Source organism: Pezoporus wallicus, unplaced genomic scaffold, assembly GCF_028554395.1.
Source record: "Pezoporus wallicus isolate ANWC-B61680 ecotype Strahan unplaced genomic scaffold, APGP_CSIRO_Pwel_v1 contig_736, whole genome shotgun sequence".
Taxonomy (NCBI): domain Eukaryota; kingdom Metazoa; phylum Chordata; class Aves; order Psittaciformes; family Psittacidae; genus Pezoporus; species Pezoporus wallicus.
The window spans coordinates 2,619,716-2,645,730 of record NW_026639744.1 but is presented as its reverse complement, the minus strand read 5'-3'; the positions used below and the strand labels follow the sequence as shown (position 1 = coordinate 2,645,730).

General features: G+C 37.8%; 1 protein-coding gene across 3 annotated transcripts in view; it reads left to right on the top strand.

Annotated features, from left to right (window-relative positions):
* The first annotated feature begins 309 nt into the window (after positions 1 to 309).
* CCDC148 (coiled-coil domain containing 148) overlaps positions 310 to 26,015 on the top strand; it is a 58,694-nt gene continuing 32,988 nt past the window's right edge. For all 3 annotated transcript variants that reach the window (XM_057415613.1, XM_057415614.1, XM_057415615.1), the window contains exons 1-9: positions 310 to 379; positions 7,205 to 7,326; positions 11,120 to 11,223; positions 11,856 to 11,938; positions 12,099 to 12,262; positions 12,524 to 12,619; positions 12,710 to 12,891; positions 20,501 to 20,639; positions 22,685 to 22,891. In XM_057415613.1, the coding sequence (XP_057271596.1) occupies positions 325 to 379; positions 7,205 to 7,326; positions 11,120 to 11,223; positions 11,856 to 11,938; positions 12,099 to 12,262; positions 12,524 to 12,619; positions 12,710 to 12,891; positions 20,501 to 20,639; positions 22,685 to 22,891 (1,152 nt within the window). In that variant the 5' untranslated portion in view covers positions 310 to 324. The remainder of the gene's footprint in view (positions 380 to 7,204; positions 7,327 to 11,119; positions 11,224 to 11,855; positions 11,939 to 12,098; positions 12,263 to 12,523; positions 12,620 to 12,709; positions 12,892 to 20,500; positions 20,640 to 22,684; positions 22,892 to 26,015) is intronic.

Here is a 26,015-nt window from a genome sequence, read left to right as displayed (position 1 = left end):
TACATTTGGGTCAACAGGATTGTTTTATCTTGAAAAGCACAAAGCAAAGAATAGATGATCTATGGGACAGCATTACAGATTCAGTAAGGAAATAATATTTTTGTTTTCTTTTGCTAGGCTGCTAAATGATATGAGGCATATGAAATCTCTCTTAAGAAACACAAACTTTTGCAATTTCTAATTACATTTTTAGTGAGACATACCCTCTCTCCTCAGAAAGCAATACATATTTTTTGAATGTGTTTTTAGATTGCATCCACGCTGTTAATATTCTCAAAACATGTTTGTTTCTCAACAGGTATAAAAAAAAATAAATAAATAAAAATGAGTGAACCGGACCATGGAGCATTCTTTAACACTCGCAGGAATAGTGATGTAGGTATGTATGCTATCATGTTCAAATTGTTTTCTCACAATCTAGAATAAAACTACTTATAAAGTATCCTGTGCAATTAGTAACTGCATGTGGAAGCTGCTATAGCATTCTGTTCATAGAATCCTAGAATGGTTTGGGTTGGAAGCGACCTGACCTTAAAAGATCATCCAGTTCCACCCCAGCCATGGGAGGGATACCTTTCACTAGATCAGGTTGCTCAAAGCCCCATCCAGCCTGGCCTTGAACACTTCCAGGGATGGGGCAGGCTCAGCTTCTCTGGGTGACCTGTACCACAGCCTCAACACCCTCACAGTGAAGAATAACTTCCTAAGATCTAGTCTTAATCTCCCCTGTCAGTTTAAAGCCATCCCCCCTTGTCCTATCCCTATTAAACCCTTGTAAAAAGTCCTTCTCCAGCTTTGTTGTTGGCCCCTTTAGGCACTGGAAGCTGCTCTAATGTCTTCCTGGAGCCTTCTTTTCTCCAGGCTGAACAAGCCCAGCTCTCTCAGCTTGTCCCTATAGGAAAGGTGCTCCAGCCCTCTGGATCTGCTCTAACAGGTCAGTGTCTTTCTTGTACCGGAGACCCGAGCTGTATGTAGTACTCCATGGGGGTCTGGTAAGAGCACAGTAGATGGCAGAATCCCTTCCTTCAACCCGCTGGTCATCCTTTTTTGTATGCAGCTTAGAATACAACTGGATTTCTGGGCTGTAAACACATATTGCCAGCTTATGTTCAGTTTTCTGTTCACCAGGATTCCCAAGTCCTTCTCCACAGGGCTGCTCTCAATCCATTTGATGCCTGGTCTGTACTGAGACTGGGGACTGCACTGGTGGCTGACTTGAAAAAAATCTTTCCACAACAAGACATCATCTAGTGTCATGTTGTCAGACTTTCTGTACGCATGTGGTAAATGAAAATCCTTAGGGGAGGCTTGAAGTAGGATCAAGGGATAGTTTTGCAGGATTTACCTTAATGTTTTATATGGGACCCCTCTGTAAAACTGTATGTCAGAAATACTGCTTCCAGCTACTCTGCTCTTAAGAGAGAATGGAAATAAATTTTTTACTAAGACCTAATGGTAAGTTTTATTACTAAAGGAACATAAAAAAGAGGTTGGAAAGAAAGGCCCATTCCTTATCTCTATAAGCTTCCTACCTTAGTTACTGAGGACAGTAACTACCAAGTTACTGAGGACATGTGTGTTAAAGCTTTGCAGCACTGGGGCAAAAGTTCAAGTAATTTCATTTACCATTATATTTGTATCTCAGGCTTTAGCAGATATTTGTTATAGAAAATTGTGAAAAGGCATTTTAAAATCTCAAAGTTCAATATTTTATATTTTTATTCATGTGTCTATTTACGTGTATGTATTTGTGGGTATATACATACCTATAAAATATATATAAAATATGTTAGCAATTAAATAAAGTTTGCATCCTGTATGCTAAAACTCTGATTTTGCATTGAATCTCACATGGATAGACCCTTTTGACTTCATAAAATTCTTCAGTAGAAGAAGAAACAGATGAAGATTAGTCATAGAGATTCATAAGGCTCAGATATATAGGCTAAAGAAAAAGCATATTGAAAGCAAAGATACAATTAAATTATTTGGGGTTAGAGGTGTGGAAATTGAATCTGTCTTTCACTCATTTTTTCTTGGATGTGAGGGACATTATTATGTTGGTGAAGACGAGTTACCTGAGTGAGAGAGTACCTGAGGTACCTACTTTCTCTTACATTACTTCTATATGTAGCTATGTATATTTATATGTTTTATATAAAACTTGAAGAGTGTAGAAAATATCAGATTATATTGCTAAATTAAACTTGTGACTTTCAGAGACAACTCTAAGGTTTTCAAACATTGCTGCAAGTGTTTTTTGCTTAGAAACCCAAAATAGTAACACCTTTCTATATCTAAGCACCACCAAATTTAACCTTTTTAAGTAAATGGATTGTCTCCGCTTGTTTCCTGTTCTCTGAAACATTTTTATGTGGTTAGAACAGATTAAGGCAACCCAGCCATAGGAAAGCAGTGCTTCTCTCTGCTGTTTTACAGCAGTCCATATTCTCTCCATCTATTCATACAGTGGGATGGTTCATTCTTCTTTCCTCTTTGCTTTCTGCACTGTATTAGTTATTGCTTCCTGTACATCAGTATACACTTCTACAGTTTTTGTCCTGTTTTTCCATGCTTTTTGTTGTCAGCTCTCTTCTCTCATATTGTGAGAAAGAAAGGGTGCAAAAAAGATTACATGAATTTGTATTTTGTTCACATCCCCTGTCCTTACTAAACTATAGTGAAGAATAAAGCTGTCATAGAGGAAGTAGGGTTTGAAAAGCCAGTGGTGAGTGAGAGCTGTCAAACAGGTACAGCAAACTGTATTTACATTGAAGTTTAAGGACACGACAATGCTGACATAGACCAAAGAAAGCTGGTCAGGATACTGCAGTTGTGAGTGCCATACCCAGGAAGGGTTTCTACCCCTGGATATCTATACCACAATTCAGAACAAGTGGTGTGGGAGATCCATGCTAGTGAAATCATGCAGGTATTCTTTCAATCAGGAATTGGAAGATTGAGTGGCTAAAAGTTGACTGTAGCATAAGGGCTTTGTTGCTGCATGCATGGATATGTGTGCAGGATGCATGTAAAATACTTCAAAAACATTGACACTAGGTACTTAGAAGAGGTTTCTGCAGCAGCTGCAACAGGCTGCTGGAAGATGACAGTGTCATCGAATCATAGAACAGTTAGGGTTGGAAAGGACCTTAAGATCATCTAGTTCCAACCCCCCTGCCATGGGCAGGGACACCTTACACTAAACCATCTCACCTAAGGCTTCGCCCAACCTGGCCTTGAACACAGCCAGGGATGGAGCATTCACAACCTCCCTGAGCAACCCATTCCAGTGCCTCACCACCCTTACAGGAAAGAATTTCTTCCTTATATCCAGTCTAAACTTCCCCTGTTTAAGTTTGAACCCATTACCCCTTGTCCTATCACTATAATCCCTAATGAAGAGTCCTTCCCCAGCATCCCTATAGGCCCCCTTCAGATTCTAGAAGGCTGCTATGAGGTCTCCATGCAGCCTTCTCTTCTCCAGCCTGAACAGCCCCAACTTTCTCAGCCTGTCTTCAGACGGGAGGTGCTCCAGTCCCCTGATCATCCTCATGGCCCTCCTCTGGACTTGTTCCAACAGTTCCATGTCCTTTTTATGTTGAGGACACCAGGACTGCACACAAAACTCCAGGTGAGGTCTCACAAGAGCAGAGTAGACGGGCAGGATCACCTCCTTCAACCTGCTGGTCACGCTCCTTTTGATGCAGCCCAGGATACTGTTGGCTTTCTGGGCTGTGAGCACACACTGTAGCTGGCTCATGTTCATTTTCTCATTGACCAGCACCGCCATGTCCTTCTCCGCAGGGCTACTCTGAATATCTTCTCTACCCAGCCTGCAGCTGTGCCTGGGATTGCTCTGACCCAGGTGTAGAACCTTGCACTTGTCATGGTTTAACTTCATGAGGTTGTCATCAGCCCACCTCACAACCATGTCGAGGTCCCCCTGGATGGCATTCCTTCCCTCCAGCATATCAACCGAACCACACAGCTTGGTGTCATCAGCAAGCTTGCTGAGGGCGCGCTCAATCCCAAAGGTGTTCCACTTCTGCGTTGACACTTACCTGCATCATAATATGCTATCCTGGAATTAACTGGGGATCTGATGGTCCTGGAACACTACATGTGTTTCAAAGGTCATGAGTTTCACAAGCAGCATACCAAGAAGTTTTGCTTAATGATTTCTAGCTGTAGTTAATTTCATTTAGTAATACTACTAACACTGATTCTTTCCTAATGAATATGACAGGATACATCTGCTGTGAACTTATCTCCTAGGTGCTCCCAGGCGTTTGCCTGCAGGGAGCCTGAAATAAAAATGTTAATGGCGTTGCTGTGAAACTCCAGTCATGCCCTGCTGCTCATGCATGTGGACATGATGTTACTGCCCGAAATGATTCCTAGCAGGCTAGAAGTGATTGTAAGCCTTTGGGAGCAGTAACAAACGAGTAATAGGTTTAGGAGGAAGAAATGAAGAGTGGCTTTTCAGAGGGTTTGGCAACAGAACTTTTACTTCTTTGAACACGGAATGATGTTCTGTGATCTTTGCTGGACAATGTTGTAAGCAATCTCAGAAAGAAGATAAAAAAAAAAACTGCACATAAAATCTGGATGATTTAGGATTGAGATTCAGTTTTGGATTGATGACAGTAAAAGCCTACAGATAAGCAAAGCTACCTAGAGGCCTAAAAACTGAAAGGAGATTATTCATACTAAGCTCAGAGAAGGGATAAAATGAAAGTGGATCAAACTATTGAACTTTTTTTGTGTAAGGTATATAGAGAATAAAAAGGTAGTCATAATGCAAGATCAAAGCTATAACCTGGTTAGCATAATACTGATTGGGTGGAATAATGCACATGTTATGAAGATTAGTGGCAAAGAAATCAGGATTGGCAAGCAGGAGGAGAAGAAAAAGCCTTTCTTTATGTAGGTGAGAAGTGGAAGCTGCAAAAGGATTGCCTGTGGAAACCAAACGTTATGAGTAGAGGGAAAGAAGGACACAGTTCTGCTTTGATGAGAGTCTGCCACAGGCCAATAAGCCAGGAAGACCTGATTAATATTAGGCAGCTATGTACCTGAGGTTACCTTGAGTGTGCTTCTCTTTCTGTTGCCAAATCTCATTTGGACAGGATCTGCAGCTTTGATTTTCTGCTTTCATTCTGATATGGCTGATAGTCTTCTCAGTCCTTGGGTCACCCAATGTTAGGTGTATACATAATATATTTTGGATTAAAGTGGCCATGAAGTGGTGGAAATAATCATTCTTAAGAAGTTGGTGAGAGGGGAGAGAAATGAAGGCAGTGGATTTCAGGAATGTGAACATAAGCTCAGGTGAGTTTATGTGGTGTCCTTAAGGGATCGGTGTTGGGACTGGTCTTGTTCAACGTTTTTGTCAGTGGCATGGACAGTGGGATTGAGTGCGCCCTCAGCAAGTTTGCCAATGACACCAAGCTGTGTAGTTTGGTTGACACGCTGGAGGGAAGGAATGCCATCCAGAGGGACCTTGACATGGTTGTGAGGTGGGCTGATGCCAACCTTATGAAGTTTAACCATGACAAGTGCAAGGTCCTACACCTGGGTTAGAAGAATCTCAGGCACAGCTGCAGGCTGGGTAGAGAAGAGATTCAGAGTAGCCCTGTGGAGAAGGACATGGCGGTGCTGGTCAATGAGAAAATGAACATGAGCCAGCTACAGTGTGTGCTCACAGCCCAGAAAGCCAACAGTATCCTGGGCTGCATCAAAAGGAGCGTGACCAGCAGGTTGAAGGAGGTGATCCTGCCCGTCTACTCTGCTCTTGTGAGACCTCACCTGGAGTTTTGTGTGCAGTCCTGGTGTCCTCAACATAAAAAGGACATGGAACTGTTGGAACAAGTCCAGAGGAGGGCCATGAGGATGATCAGGGGACTGGAGCACCTCCCGTCTGAAGACAGGCTGAGAAAGTTGGGGCTGTTCAGGCTGGAGAAGAGAAGGCTGCATGGAGACCTCATAGCAGCCTTCCAGTATCTGAAGGGGGCCTATAGGGATGCTGTGGAGGGACTCTTCATTAGGGACTGTAGTGATAGGACAAGGGGTAATGGGTTAAAACTTAAACAGGGGAAGTTTAGATTGGATATAAGGAAGAAATTCTTTCCTGTGAGGGTGGTGAGGCACTGGAATGGGTTGCCCAGGGAGGTTGTGAATGCTCCATCCCTGGTGGTTTTCAAGGCTGGGCTGGACAGAGCCTTGGGTGAGATGGTGTAGTGTGGGGTGTCCCTGCCCATGGCAGAGGGCTTGGAACTAGATGATCTTATGGTCCTTTCCAACCCTAACTATTCTATGAGGTTCTTTCCAACTCTAACTATTCTATGAGGACTCCATGGTAAACTTGAGGTAACTCAAGTTTGGGGAATATGTCAATCCCTCAATGAAGCTTCTTAAAGGGATCATTTTAAGTAACCTTTTTGTGGTGAAAGACCAGTTTGGTTAAATCTTTATTGATGTCAGATGCCTTTTCAGTGAAACTACTTTGTGTGGGGTTTTTTTTGGACAACAGTCTGTCATAGTCTTTCAAATACTGATGGCAGGACTGGAGAAAGTGGACATTATTATCCATTCTGTTTGCAGCAGAAGCCAAGGGTGATGTTTTTCTTGCAATTTAGTGCCTTTCTCTTTGAGGAAGTATGTTGTTTTCCCAGGGTCCTACAGACATTTAGTAGAAAAATGATGCTGTTTCTAATGGCTGGGTATTCAATGGAAAATGTAACTGCAACTCACTCTGTTTACCTATCATTGGTAGTTTATATAATGTTAGGAGAAAAAAAAAATTCCTATTGCTTAATCTATAGATTACAATAAATATTGAGGTAGTTTTCCAGTTTGTGAAATAAGAATGCATGGGTTGAAATTCACATATTTCTTTATTAGAAATTACTAAAATTTCAGTAAGCATAGTTTAAAGGAATTATTCTTTAGGTTCACATATTAAAAAAACGTTTTTAAACTTTTTGTGAGCAGACAAATGGTAATTTTTTTTTATATAGCTTCTACTATCTGATGTTTGTTTCAAATTCTTATTTATCAAATAACAATCTCTTGGTTATGAAAACTTTTAATATTTAAAATAAACTGTTTCTCAGTTCTATCTATAATGCTTTCATTTTATGACCCATGCTTAAAATATTTCTCCAGAATTTGAAATGACTGTGTTTTATGTGATAACTAGAAAATCTGGTGATTCCTGTAAGAGATGGCTCTTTCAGCTCTAAGTATAAACCTGTTGACTACAAACATCTATATGAACTTGCTGCAGTAGAAAAAATGGCATCTGAAAAAATTCAAATAAAGGTATGGTTTTTATATTATTTGTAATATGAGTGACTTTAAAATTAAATAATCATGTTTCTTTTCACTGCCCAAAGGAATCTAAGAATGAATAGGGATAACAAATTGCTGTAACAGTGTTCAGCAAAAGGGGGCAAATGATAGGGAGTTTATCACAGCGTTGTTGTGATTTGGACATATTAATGGCAAAGCGTGGAAATTCTTTGAATGTGGATTTGTTTTACTGAAAAGACAGGAAAAATCTGTATTTGAGTGCTTTGAGGAAAATCGTCCAGGCTCATTATGAGAGTTACTCAAAATACTGGGAGTAATGAAGAATTTATAGGAATAAATGGGAAGCGGAAGTTGATCCAGAAAGAAACAAAAATAGGTGAAGTGAGGATTTTGAAAAGTCAACCTGAGGCAGATCTTGAAAGAAAATTGAAAGGGTTTTATAGCTATCGAATGTAACTGTGGAGCTAGACAGATAGAAAGGTATAAATAGCTGATATATGGCCCAAGTGGTAAGAACATAGCTTATTTAATACTAGTAAAGTTTAATGAAAACTTTTATTAAGAATTACGATTGTGTGTTGACAGAGCAGGGTCACTAGCAGAACTGGAGAAGCAGCAAAAGTCAGGGCTGTCAAACTGGAAAGAAGACTTAAGTACCAGTTTTTCTCCATCCACTAATGCAATTTCACATATTCATATTTTCTGTAATTCTGATCTTAGAGGCATTTAATAAGTCCATGCAGCAATGGGTGATACCGTATGAGTTGAAAATAGCAAAGCAAATAAGTATATTAAGATTTTGGAAGCACTTTTGGCAATGATACACCCAAAGTCCTCACTGACGTGAGTGTACATGAGAGTACGAGGTGAAGAGAAGGATTTGTAAACACAAGAAAGAAAATGGAAAGTAGAACCCATCTGTAAATATGGGAGAGGACAGGGTGAACACTGGTAGCTCTCTAGACAGCCTCACTTCATCCTTTACATTAGGCATATGACAAACATTGTGACAGAGTTCTACCTTTGCAGAATAAGAACCAAATATTAGAGAAAATGTAAAGAGAGAAAGATTAAGATATAGCTCAGACATAGCTAACTAGAATACTGCATGTGACCTTCATGATTATTGTACATCTCCTCCATGTCTTCCCGAATAATAAAGGAAAAAAAATCCACATAAGAAAACCTGAAGCTCTAAAAGAAAAAAAAAGTCCTTACATGTCTAAATCATATTTAGAAGTTCTTTGAACTGAAGTAATTAAATGAAATACTTTGGTTAGCAACATAACCATATACTTTTTTTTTTTGCTGTTATTGTTCTGATGCTCTTTCTTAAATCCTAGTGAATGGAATATACACAGTACCAACAAGCATAATTTACTAGTTTCTACTACTATCCTAAAGGCCTTGCAACAAAAAAGGGGGTTGCTCGTGCAGCTCATCTCTCTGTATTTAAAATAGAAAAGTGTGATAGTGAATGAGAGAAAAAAATGCATACTTTCTTTATCGTATAGTTTCCTTTAATGCATGTGAGTATAAATATGTCAGAAGTGCTGGCAGATATTTCTTCATGTATTGGCAGTACAAAATTCTACTGAATTTATTCAAGCTTTAAACTAACTTTTCATCGTCTGTCTTTTGGTATTTCACCTTTTCAAGTGTTTTCCAACTGAGTAGGTAGTAAAATATATATGCTGAAAGCTCCACAGAGAATAGAATGTGTTCCAACTACTACTTTTTTGTTGCTGATTCAGGCTATCCAAATTTCAAAGTGCTGAGTTACTCTTTCAGTGAATTAGAACCGAAGAAGTAAACGGTAAATCAATTGCTGGCCATTTAAGAAAGAAAAATATAGCACATACATAAAAAAGCTAATATTGCAGCAGTTAGGCATATAATGTCATTGTTGGTGTTATAAAATAATTTCTAGAGCATATTAAACTTTCTGTACAGAACTAGTTCAACTTTTCACTTAAATTTTAGAATTGATTTGAAGATATATGTATTTTCAGATTACTTCAAATACAGTATTCTGTTTGCTGAAGTCTGGTTTTAAGCACCTAATGGTAATCAAGAGGAAGCTGTAAGTAACATGAAAATACGTAAGCAATAAAAATAAGGAGACATTATCTTCGATTCAGAAGCATTGTAACATACCAATTGAAAGCATAAAACTGGTGCTTTAAAACTTTCTTATAGTACAGTCACGTATGCAGCTTCCTATAAACACCTGTTTCTCATTCAGAGTCGCATCATGTCTCCGTAGCATCTATTGCAGCTACTTACCTAAGTAATACCCACTAAAGCAGGCTTGCTGCAGAAGCACGATGATTCTTCACAGGGAGAACCACATTCTAGCACATTTTAGCTTTGCTGGTGGGTGAATGAGGGGCTCTGATTAAGAAGTGATGGGATTCTTGCTTACCTGTGCATGAGTCCTGCAAGGAAACGTTCAGTGAACTTTCTCTTTGAGAAGCCTGCTGGTGTCACTTGCCCAGGGAGAACACGCTTGTAGTAGGTTTGCTCTCCCTGTTTTTATGCATGTGAACGCAGAGAGGGTAACTGTGTTTTTTTTCCAACTTTCACCAAGCAGGAAAGTTGACTAAGCATTTTAAACAGCAGATTACTTCTTCCTGAGCCATGTGGAAAACCAGCATTTTTTACTTGAAACGTTAATTCTTTCCTGAACTGGATGTGGAGTGACATCTTTATTCATTTCTTCCTGTTATGAGCCAGGGAGCCAGGACAAGACTTTCCTTTTTTTTTTTTTTTTTTCCCCGCTTGTCTTGCTATCATTCTGCAGTAGAATAATGTATCTGCATGAAGTGTGGTCAGGGGAAGGAAAATAAAAAGGTGGGTGTGTGAATTGTGGGAGCCTCTGGAATCAGAAGGGTGTTTGCAACCAGAAGAAGTTGGCTGCGGCAGGGATGAGGTTAGGTGTAATGGAGGAAGATGGTGGCAAGGTGGCAAAAAGAGAAGGAGCAGGAAATGAGCCAGTTCTGAACTGAAATGCTGCTTTGTCCTGAGTGTCCATTAAGAGGCCAGAAGGCAGTTGTGATGGTAGGAGGATGACAGAAAACTGACTTGTCTCAGGGACTTCTGACAACCATAGACTTCTTATCCTTTTTCTTTCACTGTTGGTTCGCCAGAGTCACCTGGCTGCCACTTCATCAGCCTTTCCCTGACTGCTTTTCTTCTAGTTTAAGCAGTAACTCCATCTGTCTCAAAAGCATGTATTTTTGTTTCATCTGCAGTTTGAAGCAATGTTTTGTGAAGCCCTCAGAGAGTTTCAGAGCCTCTTTAATTGGACAGATTTTGAAAAAGCACTCTTTTTTAGTAACCAATTTTTTGGTTTTGGGGTGTTTTTTTTTTGTTGTTTTTTTTTTTCCCCCAAAGACACACTTTCACTTTTTCATCTTCCCACCTTTAAGAAAGTGTATTTTTCTTTCTCCTGCACATCTTTCCCCCATTCACCTCTTGTGTAATGGGGATGGGAAAGAAAGGGGAAAAAAGGGAAAGAAAAGGGGGAAAAAGGGAAAGAAGGGAAAAAAGAAAATGGACTGCATTTTTTTCCACCTCCTCTCATTTAATTGTGATTTAAATAGTTTGTTTTTTGGTTTTTGTTCATGAAAATTGGGTACATTTGAACCTGTTGTTCTTTAGAAAAAAAACAGTTTTGAAAAAAACTGTTTTGAAAAAACTTTTAGGTTCACCATTCTATAGTTAAAACTTTCCATGTGAAAGCATTTAATAAAGCTATTGAACAGATTCAGATACTTACAAGCTTTAATTTTTCCTGCAGATTAAAAAAACAGAGCAATTTTCAAAAAATAACAAAGAGCAAATGCTGCTGAAACAGCATCGGCAAGTGTGGTGGCAGGAGCATAAAAGACTGAGTGAGAACAGGTAAAAGCTGAGGAATAATTAGCCATTATTAAACAAATACTTCTGTAGAAAGAGATTCTGATGTGGCATACTTGATTCAAAGGACATTAGGAGGAAAATATTAAAATATCTGAAATGAAGATTTTTTTTTGTGCAGGGCATGTGAGTTTGTGATCTACATTGGAAGGGGCCTGTAGACATTAAGAGAACACAGAAAGGGAGGGGAGAATAGGGTGGATGTTGTTCTACCTGTACCTCTCCCTGATGGTCTTAGCTGTTTAGTTGTCCTATCAACATCTGAAGAGCATGTATTTGTAGGACTATCAGAAGTTTTCAGATGCTTTTTAATTTCTTCAGAGTCTGTCTCTAAAAGTACATATTGAGTTCATGCTTAGAACAGGGAATGTTAATGTTCTTGTCTATTAGCTTGTGTTTTGTGTATACATACAGCAGATCAATGAGAGTATTTGTTGCTTGGAGGGATGTGACTTCCATACCACCCAGGACAATGTCCAAGTTCTGCACTTCATACCTTCCCAGGCAAAGAATTCCCCTTTTTACTTAATTATTAGAGTATTTGAGGCTTAGCATTCTTGAAAACATAAGGAATAAGAAATTGAAACTTCTGTAAAACTCATATTCATACCTTCCAGGGAAAAAGCAGAAGCAGAAATAAAGGCTTTTCTTGATGAAGAAAGCCATAAGCACAAATTTTTTCTGGATATGAAGGACTTGGGTAAGAACTTTTTATTTGTTTCTTGATTATTTATTAGAATCAAAATTATCTTAATTATTTGAGTTTTAAATCTCTGTCTTGACAGGTTTAGATTTAAAAACCACAGTGCTGTGTAGTATCTTGTGTGTTTGAGAAAGTTTTATGTTTTATTTGGATGTAGAGCATAAATTATCAGAGGAGCGGGATACATACCAAGCAAATACTATAGCTCCTATCTGGCAACTAAAAGAGAATTTGAAACTATGGCTGAATGAAATGCAGTGTTACCTCTCAGAAGAATCTTGTCTGAAATCGGAGATCAATCCAGTTGAGATGTTACAACAGGTTGGTATTTTAACTTTATTTTTACAATTTATTATCACTGTATTTTTAGCATTTTCATTTATTTTTATGTATTACTTTGAAATTATAACTCGTATTCAGAGTATCCCATAACCTCTTTACCTGCCATAGTATAACTTTGCTTCACTAAAATCTATAAAAGCATAGCATTGTAGAACTGGAAATCAGGCTCTTTGTTTCAAAATAAGAGATTTCATATTAAGACCAGATGAAGAAGTAACAGTAACTTATTTCATGAAACAGATCAAATTTGTGAAAAAGCAACAGAAAGCAATTTTGGAATTCCTTATCCTTGAAAGTTTGGCTTTGCAAAGAGAGGCGGAACACTATAAAACAAAAGTAAGCTTTTCCTTGTAAGTTTATTTAGCAGTTTTTTGAGGGAGAAAATACAATGCAGAATAGTCTGCTGAGCAGCATTTTTTATCACAGGCATTAGCACATTCTTTTGAAGAGAAAAATGGACTTTTCCTTGAAGTTCCTTCAGCACTACTGTCTTTGGAATGCCCCTACCCTGATTTGAAAACCTTCCTTATCAATGAATGCCGAAAGCTTGCAAGCAGGTACTGGTCTAAGCTTCAGGAGATTGATCAAGAGCTAGAAGTTTTATGTAGGTAATGACATACGTTTCTGAATTTCTTCTTTTGGGTATAAAATAAGTAACTATAATGTGTTTTGTTATCTATAGATCCTGCAGTTGCCTTTACCATTAGAGTTGGTTCTGTCAGAGCAGAGAATAGTTGATGCACTGCCTGGCAATCTGGGGTTAAATAGTCAGTTACTGTTGACACAGCTGAGAGAGTTGAGGCCGTCCTTTCAAAAGCTGTCATCTCAAATAATAAGTGAAATGTTTTGTGAATTAAAGAACCAACAATCTGGTGTACATCAAATATCCTCTTTAAATGCTTTTGTATGAATAGAGATGATCCTTTCTGTATGGTAATTACACTATCAAATTTATGCCAGAAAAGTACAGTCTTTGAGAGACATCTAGAATGTATTTATCTATAAAGCAGATAAATAGGTCCAATCTTTTAACAAATTTTGGATTGCTGCAGTAATTCTCATCACAAAGAAATGTAAAAAAAATGTATGTAGCTCTGATTCAGATAAACTGAAAGGAGGAGGTATTTTTCTGTAAACAAAAAAGTTTATAGAAATAACATAAATTTAATGATCTAGAAATGTAACATAGCCATATAGTATTAGTATAAAGCTTAGCTTTTCTGCTGAGGCTAACTTGAGTTCAGGGGATACTGAGTTTGCAGATGTTGGACCATCCTTAACTTCTATTTGCTATCTCTTGATATTTCTCTGGCTTAGAAGGAAACAGGTTTTAAGAAGACTGAGAATAGAAAGGTCAGAATTGTTTGAATCCTGGGCAAAAGAACTGGGGAGAGCAGGGAAGTTCCTAAGTTTCTTTGGTAAAACAATCACACACTGCTTCTAAATCTCCCGCTTTTTCTAGATACGCTTACAGCGCACCACTTAAATCTTCTGCTACTGCTGCTGAGTTTGAGGGTACTGAAACAGGTTTAAAATGTTGGATCCCGTAGGAAGTGATGATATATTCCACTGGTTTTTTGATACATTGTACAGGTATTCTGTAGGTTCTTCTGTTATCTGAAGCTAGTATATTAGTTGTGTAATATTCTAGCTATTATGATAGGATACTTACTGGGAATTGTTCTGATCTTTCCCATATTTTTAATTATTAAGCAGCAAGTGGCAAATTTATGGCAGTTCCTTTGCTGCTGTCTCTTATATTTTGTTACAGTTGCTCTTTTGGAGGAAGTTTCAAAAACCTCTGTGAGAAAATATGTGACAAATACTAAATCGTTAAATACGTACAAGTCTTTCCTAGTGGCTTTAATTAAAATTGTGTTAAAGTGTGAGCAACACAATTTTGGTGAAAATTTATAAATTTAAATCTTTTGATCCACACAGCATGTGTGCTACTGAATAATAGACGGACATCAATGTAGGCAACGGAATCTACGAAATGGGTGAAAAATCTACCATGGTATTTTCATTGATCATGTGTCAGGTTTGAATTTAGGTGTTGAGCTAGCTTATTTTGCGCTGATAAATAACGTTGAAACTTAAAAGATAAAATACGATATTTGGAAGAGAAATTCAGTTGGCATAAAAACATATGCAGTGGTACTTTGAAGGAATTAATTTATGGTAGCTAGTTGGGGATAAAAGAAATGGCTGTAGCTGGAAAAGATGCTGGTGGTAGGGGCAGCGGCAGCAGTCTGCTGGTGGGATGGAAGGGTAGGTTGCGTAGGACAGTTTACTCAATTTGGATCAGCCTATGCCTGTATCGTTAGCTGGGAATGTATGAAATCATAAATGAACCATCAGTAATTATCTTAGCATTTTATTTAGAGCTAGGTCTTTTTTTTGTTTCCCTTCTGGTCTTCAAGTCTTTAATGTATTGCTCATTTATGGTTCTATGATTTTATCCACAACAACATTAAAAATGTGTTTTCAATAAGAAGCTTGGTTCTTGTAGAATTGCTTACTTCCAAGATACGGGTTTTACAAAAGACACAACTCTCTCTGTCACTTCTTAGATTTATATTGGCTAACTTGCATGAAAATATTATGCGAGTTTACACAAGATACAGCCTTGTGATTTAAGTATTCTGTAATTCATCAAGCTAACTTTGATCCAACTAACACGGAAAATACTGTCAAAAATGGAGTGACAGGTTTTTGATCTTGGCATGTACCCACTGTACTCTGCTGATTAATACAACCTTAATGAAGCCTTTGCTATTGTTGTCATTGTTCTATAGCCAAAGATACCAACCATTCTCCTGCAATACTTTTTTCTCATGTTTGTAATTTGAGAAGTTGCTCAGCAGAACAATATAATTATGTAACTAGTTACTTCCTCTGAGGATTGTTTCTCTGTTGTTCTTCTCTCATCATATGCGTTAATGTACAGCAAAGAAACCTTAAGTTAATGCTAGTCTGGCATTCCACATCTCATTGTTTAACTGCTCAGACTGTCTGGAACAGAAAATTTGGAAAATGTGCATGGAATTTCCAAAGAAGAAAAATCAGAATAAGATAATATTCAGGTCTGCTATACTCTTTGTGCGCTTTTCAGTCATACTAGAATGATCATCACAGTGTTTATTGCTTTTGCAAACTGAAGAATTTGGTTGGTGTTTTTGGTTTGTTTGGGTTTTATTTTTAAGCATAATATAGGATTATAATGCTTTATAATCTGAATTCACTTCTTTTACTGCTGCTAAACCACAAATTTTTGTGTTTGGGAAATACCCAAGTCCTGAGTTATCCCACAGATTGTGCAGTTGGAATTGATATATTTGTTATAGCTGAAGATTCCATAAGCACTTAATTATATTTTTGCCACAATCTCCAAGGGTGTCCAAATTATTTAAATAACTGATGGATTACTGTAGTAGTGCGTATTCAGCACTGCGTCTTCTGTAACACCATTTCAAGTGAATGGGATATTAGGACTAAGACAAGTAACTTTAGTACCTCTTTTCAGGTCTATTACCAGGATGTTTATCAATCAGCAATGCCATAATTAATAGCAGGGAGTTAACATCTCACTTGGTGGTATGTTGCAGTCTGCCTCTGCAAATTCAACAAGATGGCAGTGCATCAAGTATGTGTTGCTGTTGTGAAGTATATATGGGGATTATAGAGTGCAGAGGGTAGCTTCCCTGCAGAGTTGTTTATATTCTTCAGCATGTGTAAAGCCATGGATTAATGGCACATAATCTGTTTCAAAGGAAGCAGCTGCCTCAGGGTTGTTGATTATAGGACAATTGCTGTGTTTCAGTTCTGAAACAAGATCAAGATTGTACTGTTTTCTGGTAGAATGATACAAGAAAAGCAAACACTACATTTAAAATTTGGGTCATGCATCCAGCCTTGTAAAATCTGTCAGTATTTTGACACTGAAGAAGCCTGGTATTAGCTTAAATATTAATGTACAATGTGTTGGCACTTTTCAAACTCATTTTAGATGAGATCTTCCTTTCTGGAATTTTACAAAAGTTTAAGTGAGGTGACAACTTGAATTCAGTCAGACAGGATATTTTGGAATTTCCATGCATTTAACGGTCACAAATATATTGGGCTGGATCATCCTTCTGTTTTTTTGTCTATGAACAGCTGACAAAATCTCAGCACAGCTGACAAATTTTGGCACAGCTGACAAACCAAGGCATTGGCAGTCAGTCTGTCCCTCCTTACAATGAACTACTTGTAGCTCTAGATCTAGCTGATTTCTCCCCAGAGTATTATCCACAAACCTTAATTTCTCCATCTTATTCCTGTGCAGAGATTCACTGTTAGCTGGTCATTAGAGGAATGTACAAGTCAGAGGGAGCCTTGAGAGATATGTGAGATACAGGAGGCAGAAACCAGTGCAGCAACTGGTGCCTCTGTCCTTGCGTGCTGGAGGCAGAGGAGATACTAAACTGCTCGTCAGACCTCCTCTGGTTTTCCCTGCTTTCAAGACCATTGTGTAATGTTTCCTGACCAAGATGTATCTTCCTCTGCCTTACTCTTCTTGTATGCAGAAACTCTTTATTTGTTCAGAAACCTGCATGGTCAGAAATATCTAAGATTATTAAGAAAGAGAATCTCAGCTTTTAGAACTGTCTTATTACTGTCACTAAAATAATGTGTTCAAATGGCACCATAGGGAGGTGTATCAGAACTCGCAGAAAAGGATTACTTATTTGTTTCAGAAATTACAAGAGGTAGTTCAGAATCCAACCCATGAACTAGTTAACATTTTCTCAGGATGGCTGGTACTCCATCTGAGTAAAGGCTACCAGGGTTTCATGGTGGTTCTTCTAATAAACAAATAAGTAAAATATTTGGGTTGGAAAGACAAGAATGCTATCTTAAGAATGTTATCTTAAGAAGAAAAATACTTTGTAACTAGATCATCATTGGTAGTAGCAGTTGCAGTGAAAGAGATTTAATCATAGCGAAGAATAATTAATTTGTTCCTTATTCTTCAGTTATTTTTCAGAAAGACCATACCTCAGAATATCAAATTATGACACAGAGATTCTAAAATTAATAAATGAACTGATTTCATCGAGAAGGTCCTTCTAGAGAAAAGGGAGAAGTTTAAAACATTAATTTCTGAGGAACAGTTGTGAAAAATTTTTCTTAGAGGAAGTAAATGTTGCAGAAATAGCACTTGTTTCATTACCACCTCTGTGACAAAGCTCAGGGACTCTTCTCTTTGGAGAACTGTGTCTGTTCTTCAAGACCTTGAGCTTGAAGGTTTTAAAATGTTACTCAACTGTCTCTCTTTGAAGGATTCCTTATCCCCATTTCACTTTCCAGTGTGCTATTTTGTCTTCAGACTTAGCATATGAAAAATCCTCAGCTCAGACATCTATATTCATTGTCTGTTACGAGAAATTTAAGCAATCACCTATAAAGAAACACTTTCATTGCTACTCTGCTTTTGCTAAAATAAATTCACTTTTTATGTTGTCTCTAACATTTGCTTGGTAGTTGTCACTGCAAATGAACTTTTTAGAGGAGCTAGATCTTTACGCCCTTTCAAAGCCAAGTCAATTTCTTTTCATGATGGCTGGATTTAATAACAAACAGCTGGGTACTAGAAATAGTTGTCAGTTATTTCACACAGTTCATAAGAAGAGAAAGGAAAATAGGTGGAAATATAAATGAGATATATCTCACATAAGCTTGTAGAGGGAAAGCTGTCTCTTTCCACAGCTTTATGAATTTCACCCCACTACTGAGTCTCCAGGTCAGGATTATTACTGTAGTATTTCCAGTCCTAAATCTGTAGCTGCACAGCTGATGGGGAGCTTTTCTGTATGAGCTTGCACTGCTGTACTGCAGTACATCACCATACAGCAAGTGTTTGAAGTCTTGTGTAAATGGGGAAGTCAATGGGCTGCAAGATGAGGTACGACTTGGGAATGCTTCATACACCTCAGTCACTGCCCCAGGTGGGCTGTCAGTTGGCTGGCTGGCACTCTTTTCATGAAAAGTTAGGTTTCTCTTGAATTCTTTTTTTTATTGGCTACATTTTGTGATTCTGTGATTCTATAAATTACTCTAGAGCTGTCAACAAATGCTGATTGTGAACCTTTCTCTCATGTGGAAAGGCAAAGACTGAAGCGTCACTGTAGGATCTCTGTCCTGTGGCATAATACTGCTGCTTGTGGACTTTAAGTCATATTAAAGTTAATTTTTTATGTGTCATTTTCATTTTACTCCATTGCTAACTATATAAGCTACTCAAAAGCACTGCCACAGAAGGCCAGCCAAGAGTTAGATCTTTCTGTCTTTCTGCAAAAAAACCTTTAATGACTGGACTCTCTCTGTACACAGTACAAATGTTATTACTGTGAGGTTTTTGTTCTGCTGTTTGTAGCACTAATGGCTGGGATAATATTATTAGAGCTAATTGATGGAGGTGGGATGTGTTTTCTCTTTACCTGGCCACCTTCACTGTGATGCTGCCTGCATAAAAGATAAGTAACTTTAAACTTTTATTCAGAGGAAAATAAAATAGAGAAAAATATACATAGAGTGCAAGCACCAAGGTGTTCATTACTAGGGAATAGTGATTTTAATATTCCCTTGTATGTGGTTATTGTTAAGTTGCCACCATCCTCATCCTGGAATAATGATTCTGTGCTGACATGTTTTAGTGTGCTAAGAATCACTTTTGTTTCATGAAAGTCACAGGATAAAGAACTGAAGTGGAGAGGAAGAAACCTCTGGTCACTAGCTGTCTCCAGAAAGATGGGTGAAAGTTAAATCCCTCTTAATACTATAAGGGTAAAAATAACACCCGTGAGTTGGTGTGAAGCAAACTGTAAAATAAATGCCTTTAGTGAGGTGAAGATAAGTGGACCTCTGTCCAGGTATGTGCCAACTTCATGGGAAGGCATGCAACAGCAGAAAGTGCCAGTGGAGAGTGGAAAAGGTGAAATGCACGTCACTGAGAGATTGGGTTCCCTTGCCTGACAGGATATTATTTCAAAATCAGTTTGTTGAAACGGGATATTGTGTCTTTGCATTCTTGAGATGTATCTGCAAGTGAAGCTTTCAATTTCTCAAAACTAACAGGTCTAGGGATATTTTCTTCTTTCCTCCTTCAGAGTCCCAGAATATTGTACAATATAATATATTTTGGGTTTCCTGTACAGTGTTTTTTAAAGAAAAGTTGTATTAAACTGGATTACATAAAATATTTTTAGTTCCTGTGTTTACTGTTCTCTCTTTAGAGATAATGCTAGATTGTATAATAAAATCTAGTTTGATATTAATTACTTATAAGCATCTCACCAAAAATACTCTTTTTAAAAAATACATGGTATTTCTGCCTTCATAAGGATGTTGTTCTAACATCTTAACAAATGCAGTACTATTAAATACCCAGACACCACTGATGGCTCAGGAAGTCCAAGAGCTGCAAACAGTTGGAGGCAGCAGGAATTTGGTGGGGGGGTAGAGTCAAATGACTGCCTTTTAATTTTCCCTAGGCTTTTAGTCACAGAGACCTTTTGATCTGACTCAGTGTTGCTGCTCATACATTAATGCTGACAATAAAAGACTGACGTTAATCCCTTCAAGGCCAAGAGTTCAGGTTGAGGCTAAAATCTAATTTACTAAATCCAAACCTGTGGTACCCTGTTTTTATTTTATATTACTTCTTGCTACTCTAGTTTTCTGAAATAAAAAAATTAATACTGATTACTACACCTCCTATTTAAAAAAAAAAATGTGTATCTTACACCTTGCTGATGAGTTTATGGCTGTAAGAAGTTTGTTTCTAAGCTAGTTCATTTAGCTGAACACAAGTATTTTGACTTCATGCTCAGGGGTAGAGACTGATCATCTTCCTCCTTTTCGCACTGTATTTTATGTGTGGTCTGACTGTTCATTAATGTAATGTTGAGAAACACTGTATCATTCCCTAATAAAAAGCCAAGTTAGAATTCAGTCGAATGATGGCACAATAAATGGTCATGTTAGAAAAGAAATATAGGTTTGCTTTCCTTCCTAACAGTAAATCTAAATTTCTCTGCTTTGATCCAACATCCAGTTTACAGTTTCAAGATTGTGAGCCCACTGAAAGGTTAGGCTTTAAAGGTAAACTAGAACCAAACTCCTTCTTTTCAAATGTTAAATTCTACTGGGGCTGATTGTTTTGCATTTCTGTAGCGACACTGAATGGAATGAAGAAGATCAGTGGATTTTCCAGGCTGTTATCAATCAGTATCCAAGTGATCTTCAGAAGAGGACGAAATTGTGCCTCGATGTGCTGCAGAGATACCTTCCTCACAAACCTAGGCATGATCTGGTTAGTGTTGTTTTAAATAGTAGATCAATTATATAAATTCTCATATAAACCATGTAGTGAACATTTGTGTAAAAGCATGTTTATGAAAGTTTTTTGCTTAAAAATGTCTTTATTATAAACCATGTTCTACACAGTGAAGAAGGGATGTCCCTGTCTTCAAAATACATTAACTTAAAGCCTTATCACTTCTTCAGAATAAGCACCGTGGAGATTTTATACTTCCACATATTCTTACAGCTAAATTCACAGAATTAGTTTGTTAGCATTGCTTTTGCTGTACAATTTTATAGTTATGTCACACTATTCTGCTTCTCTTGGTATTTTTCTTTTTTGATGAGCATGTATAGCATTGTTGCACTGTCTAGGAATAGTTATTTTAATTGATCTGTGGCACATATATAGCAGAAAGAGTGAAAAGTTATCTCCGGCTCTCAGGGAGAGGCTATTTTTACATGCATAATGCCTTTCAATTTGATTGCTGATTCCTTTTACACTCCACAGTGAATAAGCACATAGCAGCTAATAGTGAAACCCATTTCAAGGCCAGAACTCTTCAGGATGTCATAAGTAAAGCAGGAGTCTTTTTTTATCTCTGCATGTATTTTTAGACCATCTACTTCCCTGTGTTTGAGGAATACCTAATGCAAGGGAATGGCAGTGAACTGATACTAATAATTAGCACAGTTTCATAAAAATTATGTTTCTTGTAGATTTCTGAAATTTTGCCTTTAAGAACTAGGCTAAATAATTATGTGCTTTGTACAGTGTAGTTATATTTTAAGCATAGTCATTATTAGTGGGTCTCCCTAATTCTTTGAATGTTCATTTTAAAATTTTAAAATTCTAAATTTAAAAATCATAATTCTGCATTGAATCAATACTTCTTAGTATGTATATTAGCGTGATAAATACAGAAATGTTTAAACAGTACTAAGAATCTGTTCTTAAAACATTTGTGTTACATTAGAATACTAAACTTAGAGTCTTCTGTGCCTCCTTCTGTCTGTAGAAGAATAGATGAGTCCTGAGTGCATGATCCAGTAGCAGAGCACAGAGATCTGTTTTAGAATTGCAAACTCCATCCCATTTCTTGCTTATGAGTGTCTCAGCTTTACATGCATGCTAGCGAGGCTCACTCAAGTTTGGGCAGCAATGGCAGTGTGAACTGCTGATGTGGTGGTGGATGTACATTTGATCAAAGAGAATCTACCTTATCTTCGTCCAGCTGTGAGCTGGTAGGAGTGTCTCTGAGCTGGGCACCAGATGCGTCAACAAACTCCATCCCTTGCTAAAAGCCTGGAAACTAGCACCAGGAATGGTCCCCTTGAGCAGCTAACTGTCTCTAGAATTTCCTTCATCCTGCTAACTTATGTTTGGTGGGATATAAGGCAGGTTGAAGACTCTAATGCCTTGGTTAGTACTCCCATCAAAGTCTTGAAGCTTGAACGTCCTTGGGAGCCTCACTGAATAAGGCTAAGGAAGGTGTTTTTAAGATTTAACGCTCGCCATTTTTGTTAGGTGGTGAAATTGGTGGTGGCAGTATGCTGCTTGGCAAGCTAAAAATCTGTTTCTGAATTTCCTGTTAGGAAAGAAAAAGCGAAGCTAACTTACACCTGTACTGCATTTGTACTATTGCCTTGTGTTCCTCTAGAGATTGTGATTTGTGACAAAAAGCCTCATTGTGCTTAAAGTGCTCAGTATCTCTGAAGATGTATTGAAAGGACCCACTTACATTTTGTATACTTTAGGGCAGGAAAGAACTGTTGAATTTAATTTATTTATATTGCAAAAGCATAGTTCATAACAGTGGGACAGCAGCATATTGAAATGCCATGTGGTACAGGCAGGCAGGGAAAGGCTGGAGTGGTATCACCGCCTACCAACACTGGGGGTCTGGCACCTGACAGAATATTTGTGGATTCCATAGGAATCTGGGTGATATAATGATTAAATCAATTTGCAAATTTGCAAAATCAGTTTGCAAAAATGTTTAGAATTATTTATGCATAGTTTTTAAACCGTTCTGAAATGCTTTACTTTTTTAGGTTGTTCATAAGAAAGCTTGGGATCATTACCATTTGATTAGGAGTCGGCGCAGAGCCTTGATATTAGATTGGGCTCAAACTAGGAAAGCCTTTTTACTTAAGGCAGTGACAACTGCTGCTGAAGCCTCAGCTGCTCATGAGATGGAAGTAGTGCTGGCTAACACCAGACAAAAGCAACTGGAGATTTGTGCTGACCTGAAAGCAAAGGTAGGTTCAGTTACAAATCTACCACATACAAATCTGGTTTTACTCATAAATTTAAAACAAAGTTACAGTGTTTAAGTGAAGAAAAACTAACTGAAGCCAGTTGTCATCTTCTTTTTACTGGCCTGATGGAATTGTTTTGGGTAGTTAGGTGAAAAAAGCAAACTATAATCTGTTGTCAGGGACCAGCATGTTTGTGAAGCTGACTTGCAAATGCTTCTGAAGATGCTCTGTGCCATTACTAGTAAGGATCCTTGTTAGTGTTTCAATCAGCTCTTTACCTTAGTTTGTCTTTCTTTTTTTTTAATTAAGAATTTTGATTAAGAATTATCCATCACACTTTAGCCCTTACTGTTAGTTTCATAGTGTGGGTATAATCTCTGTATAAACTGTGATCACATTCAGTTTGATGGATTTTGAATTTCTGTATAAACTGCAATAACATTTAGTTTGATGGGTTTTGAGCACCATGGAAGAGTTTGAACTGTGTGTCAGTATTGGAAGAACAAGATTTGTTCTGCAGCTCACAATATGAGAGACTGAGCAAACTACAGGAGTAAAGGTCTGGCACCATATTCATGGGTTCCTTTGTAACATTAGCAAATTGCACCATATTTGTGTGCTTCTGTTTCTTCCTCAACAAAGTGGGATTTATATTTATACTGTCTGAGGATTTTTTTGTAATTGTTTTTAACACTAGAATCCTCAGAAGTGAAAGTGAAAGGTTGCATTCATCATCACTACCATCAGTTTTTCAGATTAATGCTAGTCTGTTTTCAGAGAAATCATGAATGTCAGTCTTCCCTTCTGTTTATTTTTAAGAATGCTTTCTAAGACCTGAACAAACGGATCCCATAACTTGTTTGCCCTTGTTATAGAGGCATCACAATATTCTGAAAGGCAATTTACTGTGTTAAGAGGTGGTGAAAAAAGAGATAAAAATGCCGTGTGTTTTGGTTTTTTTGGTCCTTTCTTTTTGGTGGGGGGGAGGGGGCTGGAGGGGGTTGTGGTTGGTGGGTTTGTTTGTGTTTGTTTTGTTTGGTTTTGGTGGTTTTTTTTGGGGGGGGGATGTTTAATTCTAAGAGAGTAGAATAAAAGGGGAGGAGCCTGGACACACAACGGAAGTGTTATGGTGTTGATGCCTAAGGCATTTGTAAGGGGAATCATATTTTTGGGCACGAAAGGCATGTTAAGATTTGTTCTGCTGTCTGTGATTTTCCACTTGCACAGAAAGTGTGTTATTCTCACTTTACCAATGTTACCTGTGTTGCACCCTTTTCAGCAAAATACTGAGCACTTGATTTTGATTTTCTACAAGTAGAAAAACACAGTAAAAACAGTACTGTGATGAAGACTTCTGATGCCGATACTAGGTTTTCACTACATGAATAATACAAAAAACCCTTCTGTCTCCTGTTCCTGGAGCCTTCTGTCATAGAAAGGTTTGAATCTAAACAGTTCAGGGTTAGAAACTGTCTGAGCTTGTCTAAGTGAGGAGTACCCCATTTTAACTCCTTTAGCAGGCTTCCTTGGGGCCAGGTGGAGTGAGGAGGGGCTTTCCACAGCTGGTATGGTTTTGGGTTTGGTTTGTTTTGTTTTACGTAGGTCTCCCTTTCTGGAATTGCTATGTGTCTCTTATCTGCACAATTAGAGGTGGAAGGGCCATTTATTCCAGAACTGTAAATTTCTGAGTTGGTCTTTTCCCCCCTCCCCCCTTCCTTAAAAAAAGTAACAAACAAGTGTTTGGAGTACTTAAGGTTGTCTTTATGTAGCTTAAGATACCTACTGATGCACTGAACATTGTCTGAAAGTTCTTTGGATTCTGACCTCCTGTTTCCTGTGACCTGGAACTGTTTGAAACTTAAACCTGTTTGGCCTTCGCTTTTCAAGAGTTGCTTTCAAAGGTGGCCTTGTTAAAATGTTGAACAATTGAACAAAAACAATTCATCTGTTTCCCAGAAAAGAGGAATGAAAAAGGTCATTTTTTTCATTAAAGAAGGATATCACTGTGACCTTGTTTTGATCAGCTCCACATCTGAGAGGGATAGAGGATGGAAGTTGAAATTGGGCAAGGAACTAGCTGTTTTTCAAAGAAATTATTCTGAATGTACACATGGGTTTTGTTTAGATTTGATGGGTATATGCATTTGAGAACTCACACTTTAGCCAGTAAACCATTTAACCTGTTTTACTTTAAAAGGGTTTAAAAGGGATATCTTTCTGTAAATTTCTATGCTGCTTTGAGTTTTTAGGCTTTTTCAAATGAGTTCTTTGTGCATGAAAATCAGTTTGTTCCTAATTGTAGTATAGATTGAGCAGTGCAAAAGAGAAAATATTCATATGTGACAGGCTATGCATTTTTTTATTACTGCAATAACCACATGATACCACCTAACTTTTATATAGTTCTTTCCATCTGTGGACAGTAAACCAACAACACAGCAAACAGACTAAATAAGACATTGATTAAAGCTGTTTCAAATGCACTAGAAGCAGCTATGCCACCAGCCCTTGTGACTGACGAGGAGTGATAACAATTAAAAAGTAAAGCAGCAGAGAAGTTAAATTAGTATTTACAGCTTTTTTTTACTTGCAGAAAGGGCTTTCAAATTCTTCTTCCATGTTCTTTCTCTCACAAGATCAATGTGTGTCCTTAACAGAAATCAGAGTTTCTAAGGAGGAATTTGGAAAATCTCAAGACGCTCAGGTGAAATAAATCGTGAGTGCCATCTGGTAATCTTGTGAATGAAATAAAGAATGAAATGGGTAACACTAGTGAGGATATACTGTACATTCTTAAAGAGGAAATGCTTCTTGTAGATATATATCTTTAACATTCCTGAAAACAAACTAAAGAAAAACAGACAGTGTTACACTTTCAATGACTGATCAAGAATCACCCATGTTTGGTATGCTTTATGGATTTAACCACTTTCAGGATTCTGTAGTAGTTGCTGTGTAAAAAGTTTCTCTTTCTGTGTAAAATTCCTCTTTCCCAACAACATAGTGAAGCAAATTCTTCTATGTCACAAGGTAGTTAAGAAGTAAAGTGAGAGTGTGATTTTTTTAAAAGGGTCAGAAGGGTGCTGCTTCACAATTGGTGGTTGAAGAATTGAAGTACTTGCTG